This window comes from Struthio camelus, chromosome 1 (assembly GCF_040807025.1).
Source record: "Struthio camelus isolate bStrCam1 chromosome 1, bStrCam1.hap1, whole genome shotgun sequence".
In the NCBI taxonomy this organism is placed as follows: Eukaryota; Metazoa; Chordata; class Aves; order Struthioniformes; family Struthionidae; genus Struthio; species Struthio camelus.
The window spans coordinates 199,264,139-199,288,634 of record NC_090942.1 but is presented as its reverse complement, the minus strand read 5'-3'; the positions used below and the strand labels follow the sequence as shown (position 1 = coordinate 199,288,634).

At 42.6% G+C, this 24,496-nt stretch overlaps 1 protein-coding gene across 1 annotated transcript; it reads left to right on the top strand.

Annotated features, from left to right (window-relative positions):
• The first annotated feature begins 3,007 nt into the window (after positions 1 to 3,007).
• LOC104151642 (cilia- and flagella-associated protein 337-like) lies at positions 3,008 to 24,483 on the top strand. The gene is made up of 22 exons (XM_068930117.1): positions 3,008 to 3,048; positions 3,934 to 3,980; positions 5,822 to 5,939; positions 6,227 to 6,296; positions 9,436 to 9,679; positions 10,516 to 10,621; positions 11,267 to 11,418; positions 11,838 to 11,940; positions 13,008 to 13,114; positions 13,203 to 13,282; positions 13,370 to 13,424; positions 14,454 to 14,499; positions 15,647 to 15,706; positions 16,228 to 16,390; positions 17,042 to 17,137; positions 17,863 to 17,921; positions 18,182 to 18,323; positions 18,999 to 19,038; positions 19,868 to 19,956; positions 21,150 to 21,340; positions 22,715 to 22,815; positions 22,905 to 24,483. Exons 1-22 carry the CDS (start codon positions 3,025 to 3,027, stop codon positions 23,077 to 23,079), a joined length of 2,268 nt encoding a protein of 755 aa, XP_068786218.1. The 5' UTR covers positions 3,008 to 3,024; the 3' UTR covers positions 23,080 to 24,483.
• Positions 24,484 to 24,496: the final 13 nt, after the last annotated feature.

The window sequence follows — 24,496 nt, the reverse complement described above, 5'->3', positions numbered from 1 at the left end:
GGCCCCTACCTTGCTCTGCTGTTTGTGAAACTATTGCCCTCCCTCTCTTGGGCTGCCGCTGCGCAGGGTCAGGTCTGACTCCCCGCTGTGTTTTTCCTGAGGCCTTAAGCCTGTGCCAAGTTAGGCTTATGTCCTAAGCGTGGACAAAATAGTGAATCACAGACATCGCTTGTGTTTGCTTAGCCCTGTTAGTTGAGATAACAGCCTCTTCCTTGATCATGGGGTGGTTGCTAGGAAATACTGATGATCAGAAGACCCTCTGAGGGGTCTGTGGTGGGGCTGGCAGACAAACAGATTTCTAGAGAGCGTTCTTGCTCTCTTGCACAAGACTGATTTGGGCCACTTCTTCTGAAACATGTTTAGGATTCAGTTTCTGTCCTGTCCTGTTTTTCTGCTGTTCAGGCGGCTGATATACCCTTGTCATCCATGCCGCGCTCTGCCGAATCCTGCTGTCTGCTGCAGGAGTCGGGGCCATTCTTCTGAGGGCAGCACTGGGTGAACAAGTTTAATCCTGCTTCCTTCCAAGTGACTAAAAGCAGGACTGCCTCCAGTGTGATGAATGTCCCCACTAACTACTGCATACTGCCCCAAACAGCCTGCTGTCATGATAAAATATTTATAACTAATTGTTTTGTTAAATGAAACATGTACTTTAACGCAGCTTTTATAATTAACAAGCCGTGTTACAACTAATTTTGCACGTGATGTTTCACAGTTTATTATCAGGTACTGCAAGGATCTATAATAAGTAGCTACAAACAGCTGCCTATATTAAGCTGGAGTATTGCAAACCAAAAGCAATTAGGCTCCTGGGAAGCTTAGTATTATTAGTTTGTAAAAAACCCCTATAAGGGTAGGACCTTTGCCAAACAAAAGGTTGGGTTAATGGGATGATAAAGCAATAAACCTTGTAATGCATGAACACGTTATTGTGGCGGTAGGATGATAGGGATGTTTTAGCACAGACTTTGATGAAACCAGGGTTTTGTTCACACCAAATGTTTAAAAATACTTGTAGGTTTAAACAGTACTTAATGATGCATTAGGTGACCTGAATGCTGGCCTTAGCTTTGAGATAATGTTTTGTGCTTAGAGTGAGGAATCCTCAGTGTACTTTGGTTACATGAACATAGCTAGCATTTACCATTAAAACTGTTCAGTTTGCATACTGCAGACAGTGGGACAGGCTTGAGGAGTTTGTTCTGAGCTATTTTTCCAAAATGAAATCTCTGATGTCTGTCTTTCATCTTGTTCTCACCAAGCCAGAGGCTGTGAATATAAGGAACTGTTAGAGATTTAGCTTTGTTAGTTCACTAACTTGATCAAAGCAATGAAGAGTGTTAAGTTCTCTCTTATTCATTTCTGCTGTGCAAGCATGGAATATCCACTACAATAAAATTGACATCAGTGTCTGGCAGGAAAAACCTCATTATTATTATTATTAATGGGACTTTATCTTCCAGTCAGTAAAGCAAAAGAAGACTCAAAACAAATAAACCTCAGATTTTTCATATAGCAAATGTAGTCTGAGGAGACGGCTCTGAATGCTTATTAAAGCATCTTCCGGGAAAAAATTATTCATTGGCTAGAGTTAGGAAGATATGTATCTTTCCTCTTCCATCCCTGCCTGACAGAATAAGCATGGCATACAGCACTGAGGCTCACAAATTCTCTTTTTTTGCCTGCCCAGTCCTCACAAGCTCATTCCTCCCAGGAGGTGTTAACCACAGGATTTTGGCTGATTTTTCTTCTTTTAACTGTTATTGTAGTGGGAGACTAAGCCATACTTTTTCCTCATAAAGAACTGTCTAAATCCTCTCCTGCATGAGCCAGCTTCTGATTTGGGACATCAAACTTTGCAGCTGAAAGGCTGAAGAAAGCCCTGGCAAATGCAGCACATGGGAAATAGCCCAGCTTCCCTGAAATGTTTAGGCCAGATTCTCCCAGGGCATGCCTTGGGAGTAGATTATGGGTGGGTGGCAACGGTGAGCCTTTCTTACGCCATTTTAGTTTTCTGTAAAAACCTCAAAGCAGCACACACTGCACAAGAAGGAGGAAGCCTAGTCAGGTATATCCAGGCTCTTTTACAGCCTCTATCACTGTGATATGAACAGCTTCTAGCAGTGCGGGGGTGAGCAACCTACTGAGTCTGGGAGGTGCTTACTGCAGTTGCCATGTGGCCGAGAGCCAAAAGACATTAACTGAGGAGAAGCTGCACAAAAGCCACTGCTGACAGTTCCCAGAGGGTCTCACTGCCTCCGTTCATGACAGTGTTGGGCGGACAACCTGTCCATGCCATGTTCAGCTCCCCCGCTGGCTCATTTCCTCCCGCAGCTGGAGATTTGGATAACTCAAATCTTGTACAGTGGTCTTCTCCTGTGCTGGACACAGGACAGCTCTGTAATGGGGCTACATTTGAACAGCTGGAGATTTGCACGTAACTAAAGAGCCAACAGTTTGGCCACACTGTAGGGCTTCAATTAGGTGACTAACATCTTTATATGCAATTCGTGCTGTTGGAGGGGTGAGAGAAGGAACTGCATGTGGCCAATGGCAGTACCATTGCGTGTGGCTGATGATAGCACTGAGCTATGGGCTGTGACCAGAAAGCAGTGTTGACACCCTGTCTTTGGGGTAGGAGCTCCATGGCCACTGGAGAGAGTTGCTAGCAGTCCCCTCACCCTAACATTCAGGTAACTAACTCCTGCCTGAGCCCTGTATAGAAACTACAAGACGAGCAAACCTCCCTTGATTAGCTCTTCCTTGCATAAACCCTAACACTTCTAGGGGAGGGACAGAGTGGGAAAACTCCCCCATTGCACACAGATACCTTTCATCTTCCCCGAGCCGACGTATGTGGGGCCTGGCTGGTCTGTGCAGACCCCGAGGCAGTGGGAACAATGTGCCTTTCACCGGAGAGGTACCACTCAGCTGCTGAGCGTGTCAAGCCTAAGTGGAGATGCAGTGAAAGGTCTTGTTTACTGCTCTTCTCTTCTGTTTAGTTACACTGATCATGACGAGTGTATGATTCTCTACGGAGACGATCAGGTAAGCACTTGAAAAAGTCCTCCTTTTAAGTTCTTTTCAAATCTCAAACTCTGATTATCTAGTGTTGTCCAATGCTCTTCTGCTTAGCCAGGGAATGGGATAGACTGCGGAAAGGAAACCATAAAAAGTAACTGTGGCGGGGTGAATTGTTGTACCTGTTCAGTGCAGGCAAATGCCTTTCCTGCGGGAGCAAGAGCAGGTCCCTTTTGTTGCTGACCCCTGATATTGTTAGCACTTTATCTCCAGCCACATGACAGAGGAAGGGCCAGGAGTTCTCTGTACACCCAGTTCTGGAAACATGGCTATGTAAGTGTGTGGTCTCCAAGCCTCGGGCCCCAACGCTTGCCCTTGACCTCCTTGAGCCATTTTGTTAACTAGCTAATTTAGAACCCAAAACCTGGGATGTGTAAAGCACCGCTACCCTTCATGCTGGATTCAGCAGGCAATCATGAGCTGAAGGCTCCCAGCAACTCGCAGGATTAGGCCTTACCATGAATTAACTGTGGATGTAGCATTTTCTGTCTCACTCTAAATGCAGAAGGCTAGGGCTGTCTCTCCTCTTCATTTGGAAACTGGCAATTCTCATGTATTCATTACTTTTATTGGTACTCTGGGCTCAATTTTTGCAAATTGCTGAGCAGCTCTGTGAAGCTGATATGTGCCTTCAGCTCTTGCTGGCTTAATCGCTGGTCCTTTGATAACAAATATCTACAACATGAATTAGCCATCTGCTAAACACTGCCCTGTTATATTTGTGCCAAATCCTGAAATCCTTATTTGTGCAAATCTGCCTTAGAGATCAGGGACTGAGGGAGAAAATGAGTGTGTGCCTACAATTTTCTTACAAAACATTTCTTGGCTGCTTCTGTTTTTCAATTTTTTTAGGGCTGTGTCAACATTTTGCTCATGTCCTCTGTGGGAGAACTCCTAAGGTAAGCACCTGTGTTTTAAATATAATGCAAAACCAGGTAAAAAGTGAAGGTCTCTATTGCTGCTCAGTTTGAATGCTGATAAAATCTTTGTGAATTTTTACCAGGTTTAACTTTCTTCTTTTGATCTTATATTGTGCTGTGTTATCTTGGTTTATCTATGGGGCCAATTGAGGTTCCCAGTCTAGCTTAGGCTAGAATTACCCACCTGGGGTGGTCCATTCTGATGCTGTTGCATAAATTTCTTTGTGTTTGTGCTAAAACTGGAGGCAGAACAGATGCAGAGACATGCAACCAGATGAAAAATGTCTGTGATACTTTTTCATGATCAAACCAGCAGATGGTGCTTACTGTCTTTACACGTTTCTCAGAGAAACCCTACTGCAGTGTGTGTCCAGATCAGCTTGCTCCTGCACTATCCACTGGTTTATGGTATTTACCAGGGGAAAACTATAAGGCTCTATGGCCACTTGTCACTTTTCAGAGAGGTAAAGGATTGGACACTGAAGCAATACACGTCCTACAGGTAGGGAGCTTTAGGATTCCAAACCTCTATGATTTTGACTATTTCATGGTCTGTTTTCTCAAAATGTTGCTTGGCTGTCATCATAATCATTTTGTTTTTTTTCTTTAAAATTGGAAGGTGGGAGGAGGAGAGCAATTTGTATCATCTCTTTGGACAGCTTTCCAAATGCAGCTTGCAGAAATAGTCTGTGAAAGACAGCTTATGCCTCTTGTATAAGCTTGTCAAGGCCCAGGGGAATCTGTACAAACTGGGATGATTTGAAGTCAATATGGAATAGTGTGTTCTTACAGGAGGCATGTCCTGAGACCACTGCAGCTTGGAAGAAAAGGATGATAAATGTTTCAGAAAAATACCTTTCTGAGCCATTCTAAGCACTGATAGAGAAGTGTTATCCGTTCTGACTGTTAAAGGGAGAAAGCTGTCGGATTCCCATGTGTGTATTTGGGGATTGATTCAGTGCCTGGTGGAAAAGCATATTATGACTCCTGTCAAGTTGTTCGATATTTCTGTACAGTTACAGATCTCACTTAAAGAAGGAAAGAACAAAACTTCTAGCTCTTCCTACCCAACAGGCAAGACCTAAACCCATGAATCAAGGGTAACCCAATGCCGAGAAGCTGCAGAGGATATAGTGGTAATGGTGCTGGGGTTAATTATTGCAACCAAGCACCTGAGATAATTGTTTCATCCATCTGATGAAATATGAGAGGAGGGGTCATAGATATCACCTTCAGAAAACTGGGCGGGCTTATTTGTGTGAATAAAGGAGGCTTTAGATACCAGCCCTTATTTTTTGTCAGCAATTTGGGGCTAGGAGAAGCCATGGTGTGGCCAACCCTCACTGCTCTGGACATGAAGACTCAGGTGTCTCCTGCCTGCCTTTGGCAGCTCAGAGGGTGCAGCTCCTTTCTCTGGGGAGTTTAGAAAACCAGAACCCAGTTTGTTGTGGAGATAGGAAGGTGTCTCCATAACACAGCTCCCGCTTGAGAGTGACCCTGCATGAATGACCTGCTGTCTCCGTTCACTATGCCACGTTGGACCCCTGCTTGGATAGACCTTATTAGCTCTCCCTCTGGTTTCTTTGCCAGCTGTATGTCTCCTGGAGCAGCCTGCAATCCAGGATTGCCATGGCAGCTGCTCATAAAAGGCAGCACAGACTGAGGCAGTCCCACATGACAAGGCTCAGGTGGGAATTCTCATGCATGTACTAGTCCCCACTGTCCGTGGACGGAGGGGATGAAATACTGGCTTCCAACACTCCAGGAAGGGCAGTTTGCTTTCTCCCCACCTTTACACCTTGACTTTAATTTTTTTCCAGAACATGGAAGAAACTGCCAAAAGCTGAAAATCTGCCAAGCATTTGCCTCGAGAGTGTTATTCTCTCTCCCAGTGTGACTTACATCCGCTGGAAAGTGCACGAGGACTGGGTTACACAGGTAAAACAATAAAAAGTGTGGCGGAGCCACAGGTAAAAAAATAAAAAGTGTGGCAGAGCTGCTCTGTCATTTGACCAGAGTGTGAGCTGCAGCATGCTGGGAAGAAGAGGCTCAGCTACACATTTACACAATTCACTCTCGTGAAAAGAGTTTAATTTGTTCTTATTTATTTGTGTGTTTTTTTCCTTTCTGTAGACACAAAAACAGAATAGAAAGTAGCCCAGCAAACTGTACCTTCCTGTGGTCACAACTTTGTATTAAATATCATTCTCTCTCATTCTTTGCAGCTGAATTACTATGACTCCATTAAAGCTGTGATTTCTACCTCCAGCCATGAGTTGACAGCTTTAGTAATAGGTAACAATTTTACTTATCTTTAAAACCAGTAGGAAATTCTTTCAAGATAATATGTGCTCTCTGTGCTTCCAGGCTTACAGCTTTTCCAGGTTACTATAGCCCCACCACAGTGGCATTGCTACCTTCATCGCTAGAAGTGGCCTGAAGCATAAACATGTTCTGGGGACAGAGCGGAAGCAGAATTCTCTTTTTTTTTTTTCCCCCCCAGAATTATCTATTTTACAGGCACAGCTAGCTTTTCTACATGAGCGGGCAATTCATAAGCCCATCCAAGGCTAGTTAGAAAAGGCAGCAGCCTTGCAGTTGAGCTGAACCGCTTTCCTGACCAGTCTTGCCAACTTTGGGAGCTAATGCAGGAGAGCAAGAGTCACAAAGGAAGTATGCTACTTGGTAATCTATTTCTATGGTCTGAGAGTATCTCTGTCAAGGACCTGCATCCTCAGGTTTTCTCCAAACTACCTTGTTTCCTCCTGCCTGCATGTTTACACTGAAAACTTGGTGAAATCTCAGAAATGTAAGTGTGTTTCTGAGACTGCCGTCTAGTTCTTTTTACCTCACTGGAAATAATGCAAGATAAAAATCTCTGACTGATCAATAACTGTTTGATTTGTTGGTATGTGGGTAGTGTGAACTAAAGATTTTCTAAGTGATACAGAAGTGTGTGTCCTCCTTGGGCGAGGAACTAGCTGGAGAGTGTGGCCTCAGGGGTGCTGTCACAGTCTGAACCCTTAGTGAGAAGTCAGCGTGTTTCAAATGCCTGGAGGACAGACTTTGCATTAATTAAGGTGATAATGTAAAAGTAGACATATGGAATAATTTTTCAGTTTTCAGCTTGTGTCCAGGAATGCTGAGCACCTGCCAATGACTTAAAAAAATGTATATCTAAAACAAATGCTAAATGGCTGCTGAGGAATTATCATGGTGCTAATGGTTTGTATCACATGAAAGCTGACTAACTTTGTTCAGTCCTTAAATAACCAGTCCACAAGAAAAAGACTTACATATACAGTTCCCTTCATTTCCTATGTCTGGGACCACTGTGCATGCACAGCTCTTGTTAGTGGAGGTGAAAAGTGCTCAGCAACTCCATGGCCTCATTTCAGCAAAGCAGCTGAGCAGCTGCTAAATGCTGAGCTCAATGGGAGACATGCAAATGTACTTCCTTGCTTTGATGCGTTAAAGACATAAGAAGGTCTCTAAAATCTGTTTCACTCCCAAGGAAGTCAATTGCAGAGCTCCTATTGACTTCAACTGGAGATATCCCCTCTTTTGAGGGTAAGTAAATAAATACACTTCATCAATATACAGATCAGCGCTCACACAGCTTTGAACCGTGAAATGCTGAACGCTTCTAACATCGCAGTAAGCAGAGTGCCGCTTTGCTGCAGCTTGCTTTATCGCCCAGCCCCGGTGTTCCCCCATCCAGTCTGTCTTCATCTGCCCACAGGAACAGAGTGAGAGAACTCAGTCTCCTCAAGGTCACCTTTAGTTTCCATAGTGACTATTTAAATGTAATTGTCTTATCAATCAGAACCTCCTTTACTTTCATAAGCAGCTATAAAATCTCTTCTGGTTTCTATAGCAACCATCTTTAAACCCATGTATTTGTTTTCTCTAGTCTTAGTTGAATTGTTGGGAATAGTACAAATTAACAGCTGGTACAATATTTCTTATGTTTTTTTCCCTTAAGCTATCCTTAACTGTCATCCAGAAAAACACTTAAAGTGAGACTAGTGTCCTTTTGTTCCCATTAGTTAGAAATCCTCTTTGTCATCTAGCCACATGAGCAATGCATCTTAAAATCGTCATTTTCGTGAGGAACATGAAAACCTGAAGCCTCTGGAGGTCAGTCTTTCCCTTCCCAGTTCAGGCCCCTGTATGTGTCTCTCTCAGACATGTAGAAGAAAAAGTGGTGCGGTTTTGTTATCCTAAATCACTTGTGGTAATAATATGCAAGAATAGTACCTCCCCTCCAGTAACCTCAGCACAAAGTATAGTCATTAGTTAAGAGCAACACTGTGAGTTAGTCAAATATTATTACCCATATAGTATGAAGAACGTGCACAAGGTTAATGGCCCATCTACACTGCAAATCCAATAAATGTCAAGAAGGTTTTTTTTTTTTCAGCCTAAATGTGGTAGTTGCAGACAAAGCTGATACCACATTGTCTATGGTTTCCTTTCACCGAGCAGTAGGCAGACGTACGGTTATCTAAAATAGCTGATACTGGCACAGTGACAGCTCCTCTCTTAGTTCATGATCTAACTATAAACACACATTGTTTTTCAATTTCACAAAGTTCATTTTTCGTAACTGGAGAGTGTGCTTAATTCAAGGTTATAAAATTAGCAATAATTATTCTGCTCTGAAATTCTGTGGCAGCTTTAGCTGGAATCCTCTCAGTAGCAACAGATCACAACCCCACTGTATAAATACTGCTAATTTTGTGTAACTTCCAGGTTGTATAAAAAGGAATATGGAACACTGAATGGGAAGAAAGGACCTGGACTGCCTTTGTGGTGCTGATTCCTACCTGTCCTGGGGTTTTCCTATTCCTTTTCTACTGCCTTGTTTTAGGAAAACAATTATGCTTTAGGAGGGAGATGACAGAAGTGTTTGCTTTTCTCTAAAATTCTAATTTTTGTCTGTCACTTGGTCCCTCTGGGGTTTTCCTTTGCTCTCTCCTGCCCAGAAATCATGTCCCAGGGGCAGGTGCAAGCTGTGTTTGTGCCTGTGCATTGGGACGAACAGCACGTGGAAGGACACCAGCAAAGCTGCTGTCAGTCCGCATTGCTCCTTGGTAAAAAAATTGCCAACATTGTGGAAGAAGTTCAAGGAAGGGTTGGAAAAAAACCAGCTAGGTAGCTGGGGTGGGCTCACTTATTAGAGAAGATCAAAACAGCTCTGTGTCAACTAATGAGAGACTCAGTATCTATCATCAAAGATTAGGTATAGGAGGAGGAATACATCAATATGATAAAAAAGGGTATGATTTAACTACTTCTAAAATTAAGAAAGATGAAAATCTAATGACTCAGGATCATAATGCCTAATTCACAAAGGGTGGTAGGTAGTCTGGGGGCTTGGACTCTTTCCAGCTGCCCAGCTTTGCGGAGTGAGGTTTCTTTGTTTTTCCAGGGTGCACTGTTGGAGCTACTAATGTTGAGCAGCAGATGAAAGAAATACAGGAGCCTGGGAAAGGCTCAAAAGGAAGGAAAGGGCAAATGGCAATGGGATCTCCTCCAAGGAGAGCCGAAGGGGATCAAACTGTGTTCCGAGTCCACAAAGGAGTAAAGACATTTGCATTCAGTAAGAGAAACAACCTGCTTGTGACGGGGGGAATGGATCGAGCCATCCGGCTGTGGAACCCCTACATGCCCAGGTGAGGGGCTTGCAACGCCCGTCAGAGGGCTTCAGTGGGCCGGGTCGCAGCCCTGCATGTGGCAGGCGAGCTATTCCCACCAGCTAACTATGCTCCTGCCTTTGGGTGAAGGAGGCAACTCGCTAGCATCTTTAACAGTCTGTGAGCTCAGGAACACAGCTGCTTGGCATTACTTCTGATAGCAGTCAGGTGCTCAGGAGCATGGCATTGCAGGTCTTTATTTTTAAGAATACTGCACCCCGTTAGCTCATTGAAACCCTAGTGAAAAACATCTTCTATAAGTAGGTGTTTTACCAAATAACAAACTGTTTTCATTGAAAGCTTGGCTGGAGCTTTTCCTCATCAGTAAGCTCCCAATCCTGCAGCATTTTCTGCTAAAACAGATGCCTTTAGGAGGGGGAGGGGGAGGGGGAGGGCCTTAGACTCCGAGTCATGGCTTTGTCACATCATTGTACATTACCAAGACTCTTGGAAATCTAATTACAGGCCAGAAGGCCACTGTGTTGCGTGCTGTGCAGAGAGGGAATGCCAGGAGCACAACAGAATTGGGAGTTTGCAGCAGAGATGAAAGCAGGCAGAGGTGGGGAGCACAAGGAAGCAATGAAGCAGTACTTACTAGCAGGAAGAGCTGCTTTCTGCAGGTAGATGTTTGCAGTACCTCTGTCTTCATTTTAGTGAAGAATTGCTGTTGCTAAAATTTTCATGAGAAAACTTGCAGCACAGCTCTCCAAAATGCAAGTATTAATAGATTTAGGGCCTTTATATTTTACTTGGCTTAGTAAGAAACTCACAGATTGAAACTGCTTAGTATTGAGCTTTTCTTATTTAAATTTCAGCCGATGCACAGGCATACTCAGAAGCCACACAGCACCAATCTTTTACCTCCACATATCTGAAGAAGATGCTAAGATAATATCTGTGTCCACAGATAACACTGTTAAGGTCTGTAGAGGGTACTGATATAATACTCTTGTTCTTTCTATGTAAATTTACTGAAATTTTCCAACTTCTGAATGTGTAACTAGTATATAATCTGCACAGAGTAAATGCATACTTTTGCCTGTATTGCCAGCATTTACAATTCTGAAGACAAATACTCAGCTTTTGGGACGTTGGGGTTATCTCTCTAAGTTTAACTTGGCACCTTTGAGCATGTGTATTACCACACAGCATAACTGTGCCCAGGGCTAACCGAGGGCACCGACCCCAGCCAAAGCAAGGCCTGACCCAGTGCTTTGCTTGTGATCAAAGACCAGATGAGACTTCTGCTTCAGGTCCCCCTTCTCCCTTTCATAAATTGCAGTGGCTCCAAAAGGGGTGTGCACAGCTATGAACTGGCCAGAAATGAGAGCAGGATTTTTCCTCTTGGTCCATTTGCAGACACTTCCAACAATCCTTTTTGCTACTGAGCCTCTGGTCCTTGCAATGAAATGCTGCAAAATAGGCAAAAGCTTACTGCCAGATTTCCTACTGTCCTCCTGCAAGCGTGCGAAGTGCAGCCTGGGCAAGATGCTCATCTGCACACTGAGGTGCATCAGGCTCTACAGTAAACCACATTCTCTTTTCTTCTTTCTATTTTCCCCATAGATTTGGGATGCTGAGGACCAGAGCTGCTTGTTTTCAGCTTGTTCAAAAGCAAGTGGAATCAAGGGCAAGCTCTCTGCTTGCCTCTATGCGCCTGGCACACAATCACTTTATGTTGCTGCAGATACACTTGCTCTCCTTTACCTAAAATTGAGGTAAAAGGTGGCTGGGGATAAGGGACGGGGGAGAGTATTTTGTGGCTTTTTTCAGAAGTCTGAGGTTGGGTAAATGTGGGGCATGTGAGAGAATAGTTTACTAAGGACTCGCAGGAGTGCCATAATGGAGGCAGATGAAGAGCACATTGTTTGTAAGGACTAAAAGCCTCATTCTCCTTATCTCAGATTTTAGCGCCTTTTAAACCCAGCATCCTTCTTTGCCATCTTTGGCTGATGAATCAGGAAGAAGATGAATCACAGCTCCAAGTGTTCCTACCCTCTGTGACACTTGCAAAGTTTGGCCCAGCGGATCGGATCCCTGATCCCTATCTCGGGAGCCCTGGGGGAAACGCTGGGTGAGAGTAAGGAGGGTAAACTATGCGCTTTGTGAGTGACTGCAGTGTTTTTCCATGAAACAGGCCTCTGCCAGAGCACCGCTTGGTAGTTTCTCACGTGGAGCCTGTTCTGTGCTGCAAGTATAACAGAGCGTTCAGGCAGGTGGTGAGCTGCTCGGAAGGATCTGTAAGTGAAAACTGAATTGCGCTAAAGAGGTAGTGCTTCTGACAGCCTCGTGTGAGTGTTAGCTATTTTCTGTCTGCCTGTGCATTTTTAATGCCCTGCTTTCTACAGCAGCCCGTATGGAGAATATTATAGAAGGTATAAAGCAGCACATATCCCATTCATCTTCTGGGCAGCTGCTCCTGAGAACATGAATCTGTTATTTATGCTGCTCCCTTTCCTGCTCCCTGATCCCATCAGTTGTGCCTGTCTAGAGTCTGCAGTGGGTTTTCCCTGGGATAAATGATTCAAGTAGTGATAAGCCCCAGCAGCTGTGCTGGGGGTGCTGCTGCAGGAGTTTCATCTAGAGTTAAACTGGTAGGAGAACCGTTAATATAGACCAGTACCTTGTTTTGGTTCTTTGCTCAGCAGGCTCTTGTGTCCCTGCAGGCAGGTGGCCTCGGTCCATTGCGCTGAAGCCTCTTGACTTTCAGCCCTTCTGCACTGACACATCATCTGGTGGTCATCTGCTACACAAACTAGTGCAGCTTCTGTAGGAGGGACTGTAGGTACCAAAATCACCGGATATTGGATTAAAACAGGGCTGGCAACACTACTGTCTCTGTCAGTCTTCTGAAGGAGATGGGATGCGCTCTGAGCACAGTCACAGGGCAGGTCCTGCAAAGGAGGCCAGTGTCGATGGACCTGTCCTGTGACCCCAGGAGCGCAGCAGCACGCAGTGGGGAGGAGCCCGGACGTGGGCAGCTGTGTGCCACCCAGCAGTGGATGTTCACACCACAGGGGCTTTATCAGCAGAAACACATGTGCTAGACACCCAGAGCCGTGTTCATACAAGGGCCTTTAAGCACTAACCCCCACTGAAACCTGTCCTCTAGCCCCCAGTGTAGTATTACTGAGGTAGATATTTGAGACGTCAGTAAAGGGGACAGAAGGACATGGCTTTTCCTTGCTGTTCAACAGAAAAGAAAGCCAGGGCATGAAGGTGAGGACCAGGAGTAGGAACTGAAATGGAAAGTTTGAGCTTCTTTTCAGGCTCCGACTTTCTTTGACTTTTTTTTCTTTCATTATAGACAGTTAAAGTGTGGGATTTTGAAACAGGAAAGCAGTTATTTGAGTTCACCAGGGCCCATGGAGACGCAGCAATTACCTGTTTGACTTTTGATGGCAGTGGAAGAAGGTACATTTCTTTTTGTGTTTATTAAATCTCTGTAGGCATTATTGCTAGTACATGCAGAAAAAGACATTGAATTTGAAACTTGTGTTAGATTGGTTACAGGAGGCCGAGATGGATGTTTGAAGATATGGAATTACAATAACGGGCACTGTCTGAATACTCTGAAGAGGGGTAAGCGGTTTGGGAATATGTGGAGGAAAGATTGGAAAATATTTAAAGAGCATAAATGAGGATGGATTGGTTTCTTTTCTCCTGCAGAAGGAAAGTGTGACGAGATCTGTGACTGCACCTATGCGGTGGTGAATAGGAGCAAGTAAGGTCTTCCACAGCATTGAGTGAGCCTTGTCCCAGGGGCGGATGCGTTTGGTGGGAGTTTATGCAGCAAGTAACTATGCTTTTCTGTGGGAAGGTGCTCCCCTGAGACATTCCTGAAGGATTAGTCAGATATATGTGCCTCAGAAAGAAACATGTATTGCAGCTTCTGCAAAGAAAAAAAAAACAAAAACAAAACCAAGCAGAGGCGTAGTGCGGACAAACGGAGCCGCCCAGCCTGACCAAGCGGGCTCAGGTTCTCGGTGACCGCTCGTAAGGGCAGGCTCAGTTTGCGCATCCACGGTGAGGCAATGTCTAGGGGACCCCAGTCCTTCCGGAGAGCCTGCAGGATGGAAAGAGGTTAGCTGGGAAAGGGTCTGTCCCAGGGGCTCCCCCCTGCCACACACATCCCCATACCACCTGCAAAGGCAGGGATCCCAGGGGAAGGTGCCTACCCCTCCTAGGATCCCCTAGGAGAGAACACATCCTGCCTGCAAGGACAAGACTAAACGTTGTGAGCTGTCTTGCTTGGGACAGAGTCCTTTAGCAATGGCAGAACTGATCCTGAGCTAAGGACTGAGCAGAAAACTCTTGTCAGTTGGATTTTACATTTTTCAGCTGTCCCCGTCAGCTGTTTTATCTGTCCCTTCCCTTCTATATATGCATTTAGACACATGTGCAAATCAGATGGTGCTCTAAAAGTCAAGCTGTCTGGTGCCATTGCTCTGCTACATCATAGACAGTATACCTGTGCTATTTGTCTCATAGCATCGCATATAAGTCAGAGCCTATTACGTGAAGCATAGTGCCACGCACATTGATGAAGAGCTCTGTAGTTTCTGAGAGGAAGAGTAAGATCAGAGTGGCACATTGCAGATAACTGCTTCATCCTTTAGAAACCAGTGGGTAAATTTGACCTTGTATGAATATTTAAACTAGCCATATTTAAATACTGCCTCTCTTTTTAATTTTGGAAAAGTTTGTTGATAAAGCAAACGCATCCTGAGCAGTGTCCTGAATGTTCTCCTAGGTATATCGTAGCTGTTGGATGGGACAGAAGAATAAACGTGTACTTTGTAAGTAGAAGGACTGCATCTGAAAGGGATGATCTATTAGCATAAAAATATTGGTATAAAATTCCTATTTTCAGTGAAAACCAGAACTCAGTGTTTTGATCTTGTAAAAACTGAAAAGGAACAAAAAACGTTTTACCACTAGTAAAACCTTCTGTCTGGGCTTGAAACCAAAAATGTATCCAAGATGCACAAAACCTGAGAGATCATCCCACAGGGCAAGTGGTGTTAAAATGGGCCTCCCTGCTTCTAGATTGTGATGGTGCTCAGCTCAGAAAGCAGGCACAATTTTGTGGCTTTCTCTAAGGCTTGTGTTTGTGCCCGGCGGATGACACTCTGATTTGCCTGGTAAAACTGCAGTTGCTTGGGTTTGGATTGACCTTGGGGGCTGGGAGTAATTCTTTTGAGTTTGGCTTGACTAATCAGTGCAGAAAGTTGGCTGTATCTGTACATCTTTGCTCAGTAAGTGCCACAATGTTTTCTTGTCCTCTGAACTCAGAATTTTGAGCCATTCATACAGCAAAATCTGTGTAAAGCTTTATCTGGCTGTGATCAGAGAAACGTGTAGTTGTCCATTGTCAGATAGCCAAATCATGGTGACCTCTACCAAGGTTAAATTTAAAATGCAGAGAGGAAACATATTACTTCTAGTGATATGAAGGGCTGGTGTTTCCTCATAAGATGCAGGATTTCCTTCTGTGCCCTTGGGAATTAGCAGCAGGCATTACATATTAGGTATCTTCCTACAAAGAAATTTTCAAATGGACATTTGTTGAAACCAAACATATTGGCTTCAACAAACTGGGTGATGTTGCAAATGGGACTGAGAGGGAAAGAAAAAGATAATACTTAGCTTTTAGCTATTCTGGGACACTTCTCTTGCTTTCTTTTTCTTTAAAAGAAAGAAACAAACAAAAAAAGTACTTCATCCTAAATTGAAACAAAAAGCAATTTAGGAACCTCTTTACCTTCTGTGAAGTGGAATTCCCATTTTCTGGCCAGCTCTTTTTGCAGGTAGGACTGTTCAGACTGCATAGCGCTGGCCTTCCCTCCTGCTGAGCAGGCGAATGTGTGTCTGGGGAGAGGGAGAGCAAACCCCTTCCAGCTATGGATGTACCAGTGTCTCCCTTGTCTGTCGTCTTTGGTACAGGACTGCACAGAGGAGCTTCATCATGTTCAGAAACCTCAGCCCTTTTGGCAGGATGACATAGTAAGAACCCACCTCGAGTATATTTCAAACACATTTTTAAGGAGACCAGTAAGCTATGGCACTATTTAAGTCAGCATGGCTCAACAAATAAATACTTGGTCTAGATTTAATTTAGGCAAATGATATTTTTGTAATCAGCTGTTAATTTAATTTTAGCAGCACATATGCCTTGGTCACTAGTTTTCATAATGTCTAGGAAAAGTCAGAGACTTAGTCAGAGAAATAGCCTGAGCTCGGGGAAGAGGAGACAGATAAAGCTGAATGTTTGTGAGCTGAGATGGGAGGTGGAAAGGAGGTGCCACCAAACCTGCAGCAGACTCATGGAAAATACAAGACTTTCTGGAAGGGGACGTGGAGAAGGGAGAGGTTATTCTCATGCCTTGTGTATAGGACATTAGACTGAGAGCAGGAATCACTCCTTCTAGGCTCTTGCGTGGGATTGGACCAAGCCAAAGAGCCTGCTGAATAAAAGGGAAGGATGAACAATTTTTCCTTCATGGCTTTTTTCCATTTGCATCCAGACCCAAGGTCATAAAGAGGATATCCTGTGTGTTGCTTATTGTCCACCGACTCTGCTCGCCACAGCTAGTTACGATGGTGAAATTATAGTTTGGAACATGAACTCTGGCTGCATCTATTGCAAACTTCACACTCCACTTCCTGCTGACTGCGCTGAGGGAGGAGGCGAGTACCGTTTGGGAGCAATGCAGTGACAATAATAAATAAACCTCAGCGTTGCAAAATCTTTGCAAAAGGAAGACCAGAAAAATATTTAAGATAGATAGGTTTAAATGGTTGTTTTCGATTTTTGTGAGATTACTTATACCAGCTATCAATCTATCTTTCTATCTTACAAATAGTAAACCTTATCATTCAAACTGTTTCTTCAAGAAAAATAGAAGTTTTGTTCTAAAACTACTAAGACAGCCCAGAATTTTCCTTTTTTTAACTCCAAAATAAAACTGGTATAATCCATGATTCTGCAGAGTGCTTTTAATTTCCGTAGACAACCTTTCCGCTGTAAAAGGTTTCCATCTTTCTCTGATCAGCTCTACTGAAAGCTATCAATGATGATATTGGTGGTTTTGTGAGGCTTTGAAGGGATAGCTGTAATAAATGCATATCAAAGCGTTACCACTGTGTTAGAAAAAGACAAAAGCAGGGGTTTTGGTTATCATAATTTCAATACAGCGGCAGGGTGGAATCTTGCTGTGTCGACATAATTTATTTTATTGGTTCAGTTTTATTCTTTACAGAAGGGTAATGCTGAACTCTTGAGCATTTAAGCAGGCTTGCAGTGACACATGAATTTTGTTCTTCCTTTTCCTTTCCAAGCTATAGACACAAGTGTTACCCAAGTTGTATTTCTAAGGACTCGCATGGCTATGCTTGAATCTGGAGCAGCAGCTCTTATCTCTAATGGGCCTCAAGGTAGGAGTTAGCACTGTGATGTGGTGCATGTCCCAGCAATGTGACAGCTCTGTAGTGTATGGAGCGTGTTTTAAATGATCTGCACTATAGTTTTTCGAAAAACAGACCTGAATTATGTTTTTTTGGAAAACTGTGAGTTAGTTGTTTCTCAGATTGCAGTCACAACGAATCTTTCCTCTCCCTTCGCTTTTAATCCATAAGGATGTATTTTCAGATTATTGATTTACAGCATCTAAAAGGAGGTCAGCACCTTAATGCTGCATGTTCCCGTGGCTGCTGAACACTCCTCTCCGGTGCAGTAAAATCTGCAGGAGCTCTGGTCCTGGGAGAACGTGCTCATCCATTCGATGGCAGAACTTTGTTTTTTGCTGATAGCAGGACTCCCTCTAACCTTTCTTAATTGCTATTTTTTTTCCCCCTTAAATTTGGATGTTTTCTTGATCCTTCCCTTGCCTTATGTTAAAGTTTTAAGTGAAAATAATCATTTACTCAGATGGAAAATACCTGGAGAATATCCGAGCTGCATGATAAAAATGACAAAACATCACTATAGGAAAAGCCAGTGTATTACTGTAAATAACTTGTAGACAAGTGACGATTAGTGGAGAATAGCTTGATCGTTGCTTCTAATTCTGATTTCATCACCTCTGTATTCCTGTCCCAATAGACTCATGCTCCACAACTGCTGAGAAATATTTCTGCCATTCTGATTTGTTTTTCTGCAGGTTCTCTCATCTTCTGGAGCCTGCTCAGCGGAGCCTCACCTCCAGCAAGCTTCATACCTGTAAGTTTGGCTGTTGACACAGGCAAAAGTAAGCCAGGCAGAACTGTTTGGCACCGCCCTTGCAGTTCCAGGTAAATTGTGTATGATTAATAGAGGGCAGAGGAAAAGTACAATCTCCTTGATTGGTTGTTACAAATGTATCTCCTCTTTGGATTAGTTATATCACCTGAATGCTGCAATTTAAGTGCATTAAAACAGTCTGGACTGTATTATCACAGACTATAAGTTATTGGTTAATCATACCTGAACGTCTATTTCAGTCTCGAGTAAAATCTCCAATCAGCAGCATAGCTGTCACTCCTGATGATTCATCTCTTTATGCGGCCGATAGTGATGGTTATGTGTATGTCTACAGCATCAAGGATTATGCCCTTGGGAATCTGGAGCAGGAGCCACCACAATGTATGTGGTATGAATTGTTTTTTACACAGATAAACTGTTTGAATCATTATATGTATGTATGTGTGTGCATCTAAGCAAACACAAGAAGAGAAAATAAGGATTAAAATGAACAAAGTTCTTATGATTTGAAACTATATTAAAAAAAACTCCAAACAAATCAAAATACTCCTCCGAGCCACATTTATATCTGTTTTCCCCTCTTGTACAATCTCATAAATCTAACTTTGGTTATGTGATGACTTGTTTTCAGCACAGCTAAATTTGCCTCTGTGAAGCATTTTAGGTAAAACGATTTAATGGTCCATTGGCTAAATACTAACAAACCTACTTTGAATTCAGTATGAGGTAAGGATTGAGCCAGATCTCAGTAAGGATGTTGACATATCATCCTGTAACACTCAAATCCATGTAGTTTGGTGGGAGCTAAACAGACATGCATCAGTTTAACATGCCCTAGGTGAAAACTATGTTAACATTGTGTTACATTAAAAAAAAGGTTAAAATACTGAGTCAGAAATATGTAGTTTTTGTTTCGTAGGCTTTATGTTTGGCCTTGCACAAAATGTTGCCTCTCTGAAGTGACACTTGGTGAAATATTCTTCACTATTGACATATATTTGTGTATTACTGTGAATCATAGGGAATATTACAGATTTATTCTTTCTTTTACTGTAGATATGCATCACTGGCGAGCACATATAAAAATGGTTGTATCGTAAGTATGGTCTTACATAGTGCAGTTTGAGCTGTGTAAATAGCTACAGAGTACACAGACCTATAAACAGCTGCTTTTCAGTGGAACGTGTTTCAGTTACTTAATTATCATCTACACTGGCAACACTAGAAACCTCAGCTCTGCTCTCTGCTGATGTTCAGAGATCGCCTGTGCTGATTACTTCTCAAATCGTGTGAAGTGCCATGATGGTGCCATGTTTACTTCAGTGTCATTCAGACTTGTCTGATAGTACCTGGCGCTTCAGTTCCTTGAAACAGCGGCTGCCTTACAGCATCAGCACTGTTGCATGCGCCCTGGGGGTGTGTATCGCACGCTCCAGCAGAGCTACAACATCAGCGCTGCCACACATGCTCTAGGCACAGGTATTACGCTCCGGCAGACCTGCAACATCAGCACTGTCACAGGCATGGGTATCACATGCTTCGGCAGAGCTACATCAGCTCTGTTGCGTGCCCTCAGCACAGGTATCACACACTCTGACAGAGCTCCTCAATCCGAGAAGGCTGGGCTCGCCGGTCCCCTCTGCAGTCCAAGGGAGCAGGGACCCCAGTGGGCAACTGATCCTGAGAGGTAAACTCCCTTTCTGAATCTCTCTTTGGAGGATCCCTCTCCCTCCCAGTCTCTGTAGAGGCATGCCAAGAGGGATAAGCATCTGTATGCTGAAGCCAACCTGTAAAGCTACCCACTGTAGATGAAATTTTGGGGCAGTAAAGCTCAACAACAGAAGGTGCAAGTTAGTGATGCTGTCACAGGTTTCCTGGTAGGAACCTCTGTATATACCTGTCTATGCTGCTCTCTGTTTTGATAGATTAGAGGTGATAGATGAAGACAGAGTCCTGTTGTCCTCATCTATAGATTGCACAGTCCGCCTGTGGAGTCTGACTGGAGAATACATTGGTAAGTAATAATAACAGCTAAGCACTCAAAAGGCACCAGTTAATAAACAGCAGATACAGATTAAAAAAAAAAAAAACCTACAAAGGTGATGTGGACTTTTATAATTACCCTACCACTGCAGTCATAAGTTAGTGAGCGTCTAAGCAACAGATTCTTGGACTACAGCAAGGGATTTAGAGTTTGGACCTGTACTATTCAGCCTTGCATCTCATGTTTTACATCACTAGGGGCTACATTTGAATGACGGGGTGGGTTTTATTAATATCCACAAGGAACACCTATGGGGTTTTCTCTTCTTTCCAATTCCCAGCATGCTTCTTACTTTCTGAGGAGGAAGAGTATTGTAAAATCATATTTAGAAGTGAACGCCTTCAGTCAGATGAATTAAAGGCCAGCTTTTTAAGATTTTTTTTAAAAATCTAAAGATGCAGGTGCTGATGGCTTTTTTTTGTAATACTTTTTTTTTTTTAACTCTGTGGAAATTATATGTTTAGGTCCTGTTTTTCTATTTGCATTTTTGGCTCCTTCACCACTTTTGAAAGTCACTCGAAATTATCTGCGATAACATGTACTGAATTCAATACTGTTTTTTGGGATTGATCAAGGTCCATGAAATAAATAACATCTGACTTTGAAGATTATATAAAATGTATTTATTTATTTATGTATTGAATGTGTTTCACAGAACTATACTGTAGCTTAATCATAGGGAGCTACAAAAACCACAAATATATGCATGACAAATATTTGTATCAGAGCAGCAGATATCCTGGTAATCAGGCTGCTCAGCTGTTACAGAAAAGTTTAACCCCCCCCCCCTTCCCCCCAATCAAATTTAGTAACTCACCTGGCAGTCCAATTTCAGAATTAGAGGAAAGCAGCCCTAGTTCACATAAATAGATAGCCTGGTGCCAAAGATTAATCACAGCAATACCTCAAGTCCCTCCTCCTTTGGTATCTTGCCTAAAGCAGTGACACTTTTTTCTTTATGTGCTTTTTGTTGCAACTCATGTGCTGTGATTCCTGCTTTTTGCCCGTTCTCTCCCCTGAAGAAAGTTTATTCAAAGATTTCCTACAATCTTTAGCTGGTACCACAATGACTTGATGAGTCCATTGAAAAGCAGGTTTGTGAATTAGCCCATCTGCCTCTTTACATGGATATCTTTTTTTCCTTTTTTCTCTCCGCCCTCCAGGGACCTTTGGCCAGGCTGAGCCCTGGGAGGTTTTCACTCCTGCCTCCTGGAAACACCCCAGGGTTCCCTATGAAATCCTGATAGACCCACAAAGCCTGCCCCTTCATCCAGTGCTAGAAGGACAGTCTTCTGTCTTGGAAGTCATCAACTCAGACCAGAGTCCCAAAGCCCAGGGGAAACCTGTGCCTAAGGTTTGTGCATACACAGCAGTTTTTCTCCATGCAATGGGTAAGGCCTCCATTGCTGTCCTCTAGTAAAACAAGTGATGTAGGCAAGGTGGTGCATTTAGGGCATATCTCTGGATTCTGTACAACTGCTTAAGAAACAAAGAATTAAATTCAAACCTGTGGTGTATTAGACTACCATCTGGTAAACTAAAACTTTAATATGAGTGTGCAGCTGGCTGGCATATTTGGTATTTCAGAAAGATTGTTTTATTTTGGCTTCATCATTTTTATCAGGTGTTAATGAAAGAAACATTTCAGTGAGGACCAGACACATGATCAAGTGTTACCATGCACCAACTGAGCCTTAGTAATAGTCAGCCTGTACATTTTTCTTTACATTTTTATGGACTAACAATATGCTAGATCCAGCCTTTATGTGAGAAGTTATGCTGTAGATTTAAAAATAAATAAATAAAATATTACATTGTTTGCTTTGCCCTTATCCTTTTGTGGCTCTAAACTCTACCATGGTGGTTTAAAATACTTAGATTTGTCGGGGAGGGGTGATTCCCCCTAAGAATGTGCATCATTTCACAATTATTACTTCCATTAATCTTTTGAAAAAAAATGTAACAGCAAACTATAAAATACAACAATTCTAGTAAGTCTTATGTATTTTACCTAAGTTTGAATCATCTGAAATTCAGAAATAAAGGAAGATTGAATTTCAAGCTATTTGATGTGCGTTGGGAGCTTACAAACTCTATTTTAAAGCAGCATTTAATTCACAAGTCTGTTATGCCGGCAAAGATAATAGCAGATAAGGCATATTTATACACTTAGCTAAGGTTAATAATGACCCATAAAGGCTGTCTGAGTAAATGCCTTTGATGGTTTGTCACTCATGTCCTTAAATATTTTTAGTGGAGATTTGATCTCCCAGTATACTTCACACACAGATTTTTGGATACAAAAAGGTGGTCTTTATTAGATACTTTTCTAGGATCTTTCAAAGTCAAAAGAGTCTCAAAACACAGCCTGAAAAAACATACCGAAACAGTAAGATATTCTGAATATCCTCCTTATTAGTAATGCCATAATAGCAAAACACTCACAAATGCTTATATAAAGTTGGGAATTTAGAGATGAGTGTTGCAAGTAAATGTAATGATTTAACATACACTATCCAAAATACTCCATCAGAAGCATTTCAAAATCCTGTTTTTGAGCAATCAAGTTTTCTTCCTTTGGAAGGGAAGGGAAGAAAAAAAAGAGATCTTTGTGCACTATTTAATCAGTAGCACAGTAAGACCAAAGAATCACCATGTTAATAAGATCAAACTGATTAGCAATCAGACTATTCCTTGCACTACTGAGTGTTCTTTTGGTATGTTGCAGCATGAAGAAAGCTACCATCCCAAATATCCTCACATCTCTATTACTGATGCTGAGATCAAAGTAGGAGTGAACAAGTGGCTTTCACAGAGCTCTGGTGAAAGGTAAATTACAAAGAGAAATTCATTAATTCAGGGGGAGGGAAGAAGAAACTTGCATCACTAATTTCCACTTTCAATTTTTTTTCCTTTAGATTGAAGCACAAGCACTGTAAGAATTTAAATAAGCCACTTAATCATAAGGGATTGAGTACTTACCACACCATTAACTGCTATGAAATAGCCAATGTTCCAGAAATTTGTGAAAAACCTGATTTGTCTGTACTTGGTTCAGATTTCTTTTATGAAAGTTCATTAGAGGAAAATTAGAGCAATACCTTCTCTAGAGGTAACTGAACATGTGCTAATCCATCACTTCGGTCCCAGCCAAGCTTTTTCTGGTAGCTCGAGAACTAGCTGTTTCGACAGAATTCTACTTTAAATAAAATGCCTCAACAAAGTGTTTCTATAATCAGAATAAGCTTCCTGCTATAGAATCCTTCTGGTTTGCCATATAAGTTCCAACATCCTTTACAGTGCTAGAGCCATACTGTCCATTTCAGCAAGTAAAAACCTAAGCAAGAAGTGTAAGTCAGTTAAAATGCTTAAATCTTGATCCTACCACTATATTGGGACCAATAGAAGTAAATTACTACCCTCCTCCACACTGCAAACACAGTTTTGAAATCTAGTGACTTCTTTAGATTCTTCCCCATCTTTTTTCTAGAGCTAAGATTTTTGGTGTTGCCTACTGTACACAACTGCCTAATGGATCAGCACAGAGGAAAGTGCAGGCATGAGGAGCCTATAACATGGATCTGTGTTTTTGTAGTCCAGTTGCTTACAGCCAATGCTGACAACTAGGCACTGCTACAGAAAGCTGCGTGCACTGTAGCATTGCTCCTGCCCCTGTCTGTTAGAAGAGCTAGGGATGTTACTAAAAGCAATAATGAGGAGAGAGAAAGGCAAGAGTAAGACTAGTTGGCCCTAAGTAAGCACCAGTCCTCTCAAGTGTACTCCCACTGCAGCAGCTCTAGTGGAACAAAACTTCCTCTTCCGCCCCCCCCCCCCCCCGAAGTTTTGTTGTTGCAGGCAAAATACTCCTGAGCCACACATCCTTTTCCAAGACCTTGCACTGAGTGATTCTGTGGCCTTCCAGCATCTGGTTATACATGCTTACACAGGGAGTCAATACTCCAGTGCATCAGTGGAGATTCCAAACACACTTTGCAATATGCTTCCAAAAAGAAAAATCTCTTACCTCCTGACTTCAGGGTTCCCTAGTATAGTCTGACATCTAAATTAGAGGATATGAATCATCTCTTTCAGCACCTTCCTCTGCTACATGTACCGAAAAATAAGCTTCTTTTGTAGACTTGAGATTCACCTGAGAAGAATTTTTTGTTCTTAAACCATTTATCAAGGTCTAACCAGTCACTTGCTTAAAAGGAGCTGAAACCTCATTTTGCTTTTTTAGCTCAATCTTTAACAAAAGGCACCTGAAACTGTGATGTCGTTAATCAGCTTTTAACATGATCTTCTGAACTGCAGGTTTTGGTCTCTAAGCTACAGGGATCTAAATCTTACAAATTTATCATATGCTTTACCTTTGTGAAGCTTCTGGGTTCCTTCTGGTATATTCATTCTTTAGGGCACAGAAAAATGAATGTTTGTCTATTTGGTTAAGCAGTTGTTACTTTCAGCTTACTGCACAAACTGTTCTGTGCTAAGTATGAGAGTTACAGCT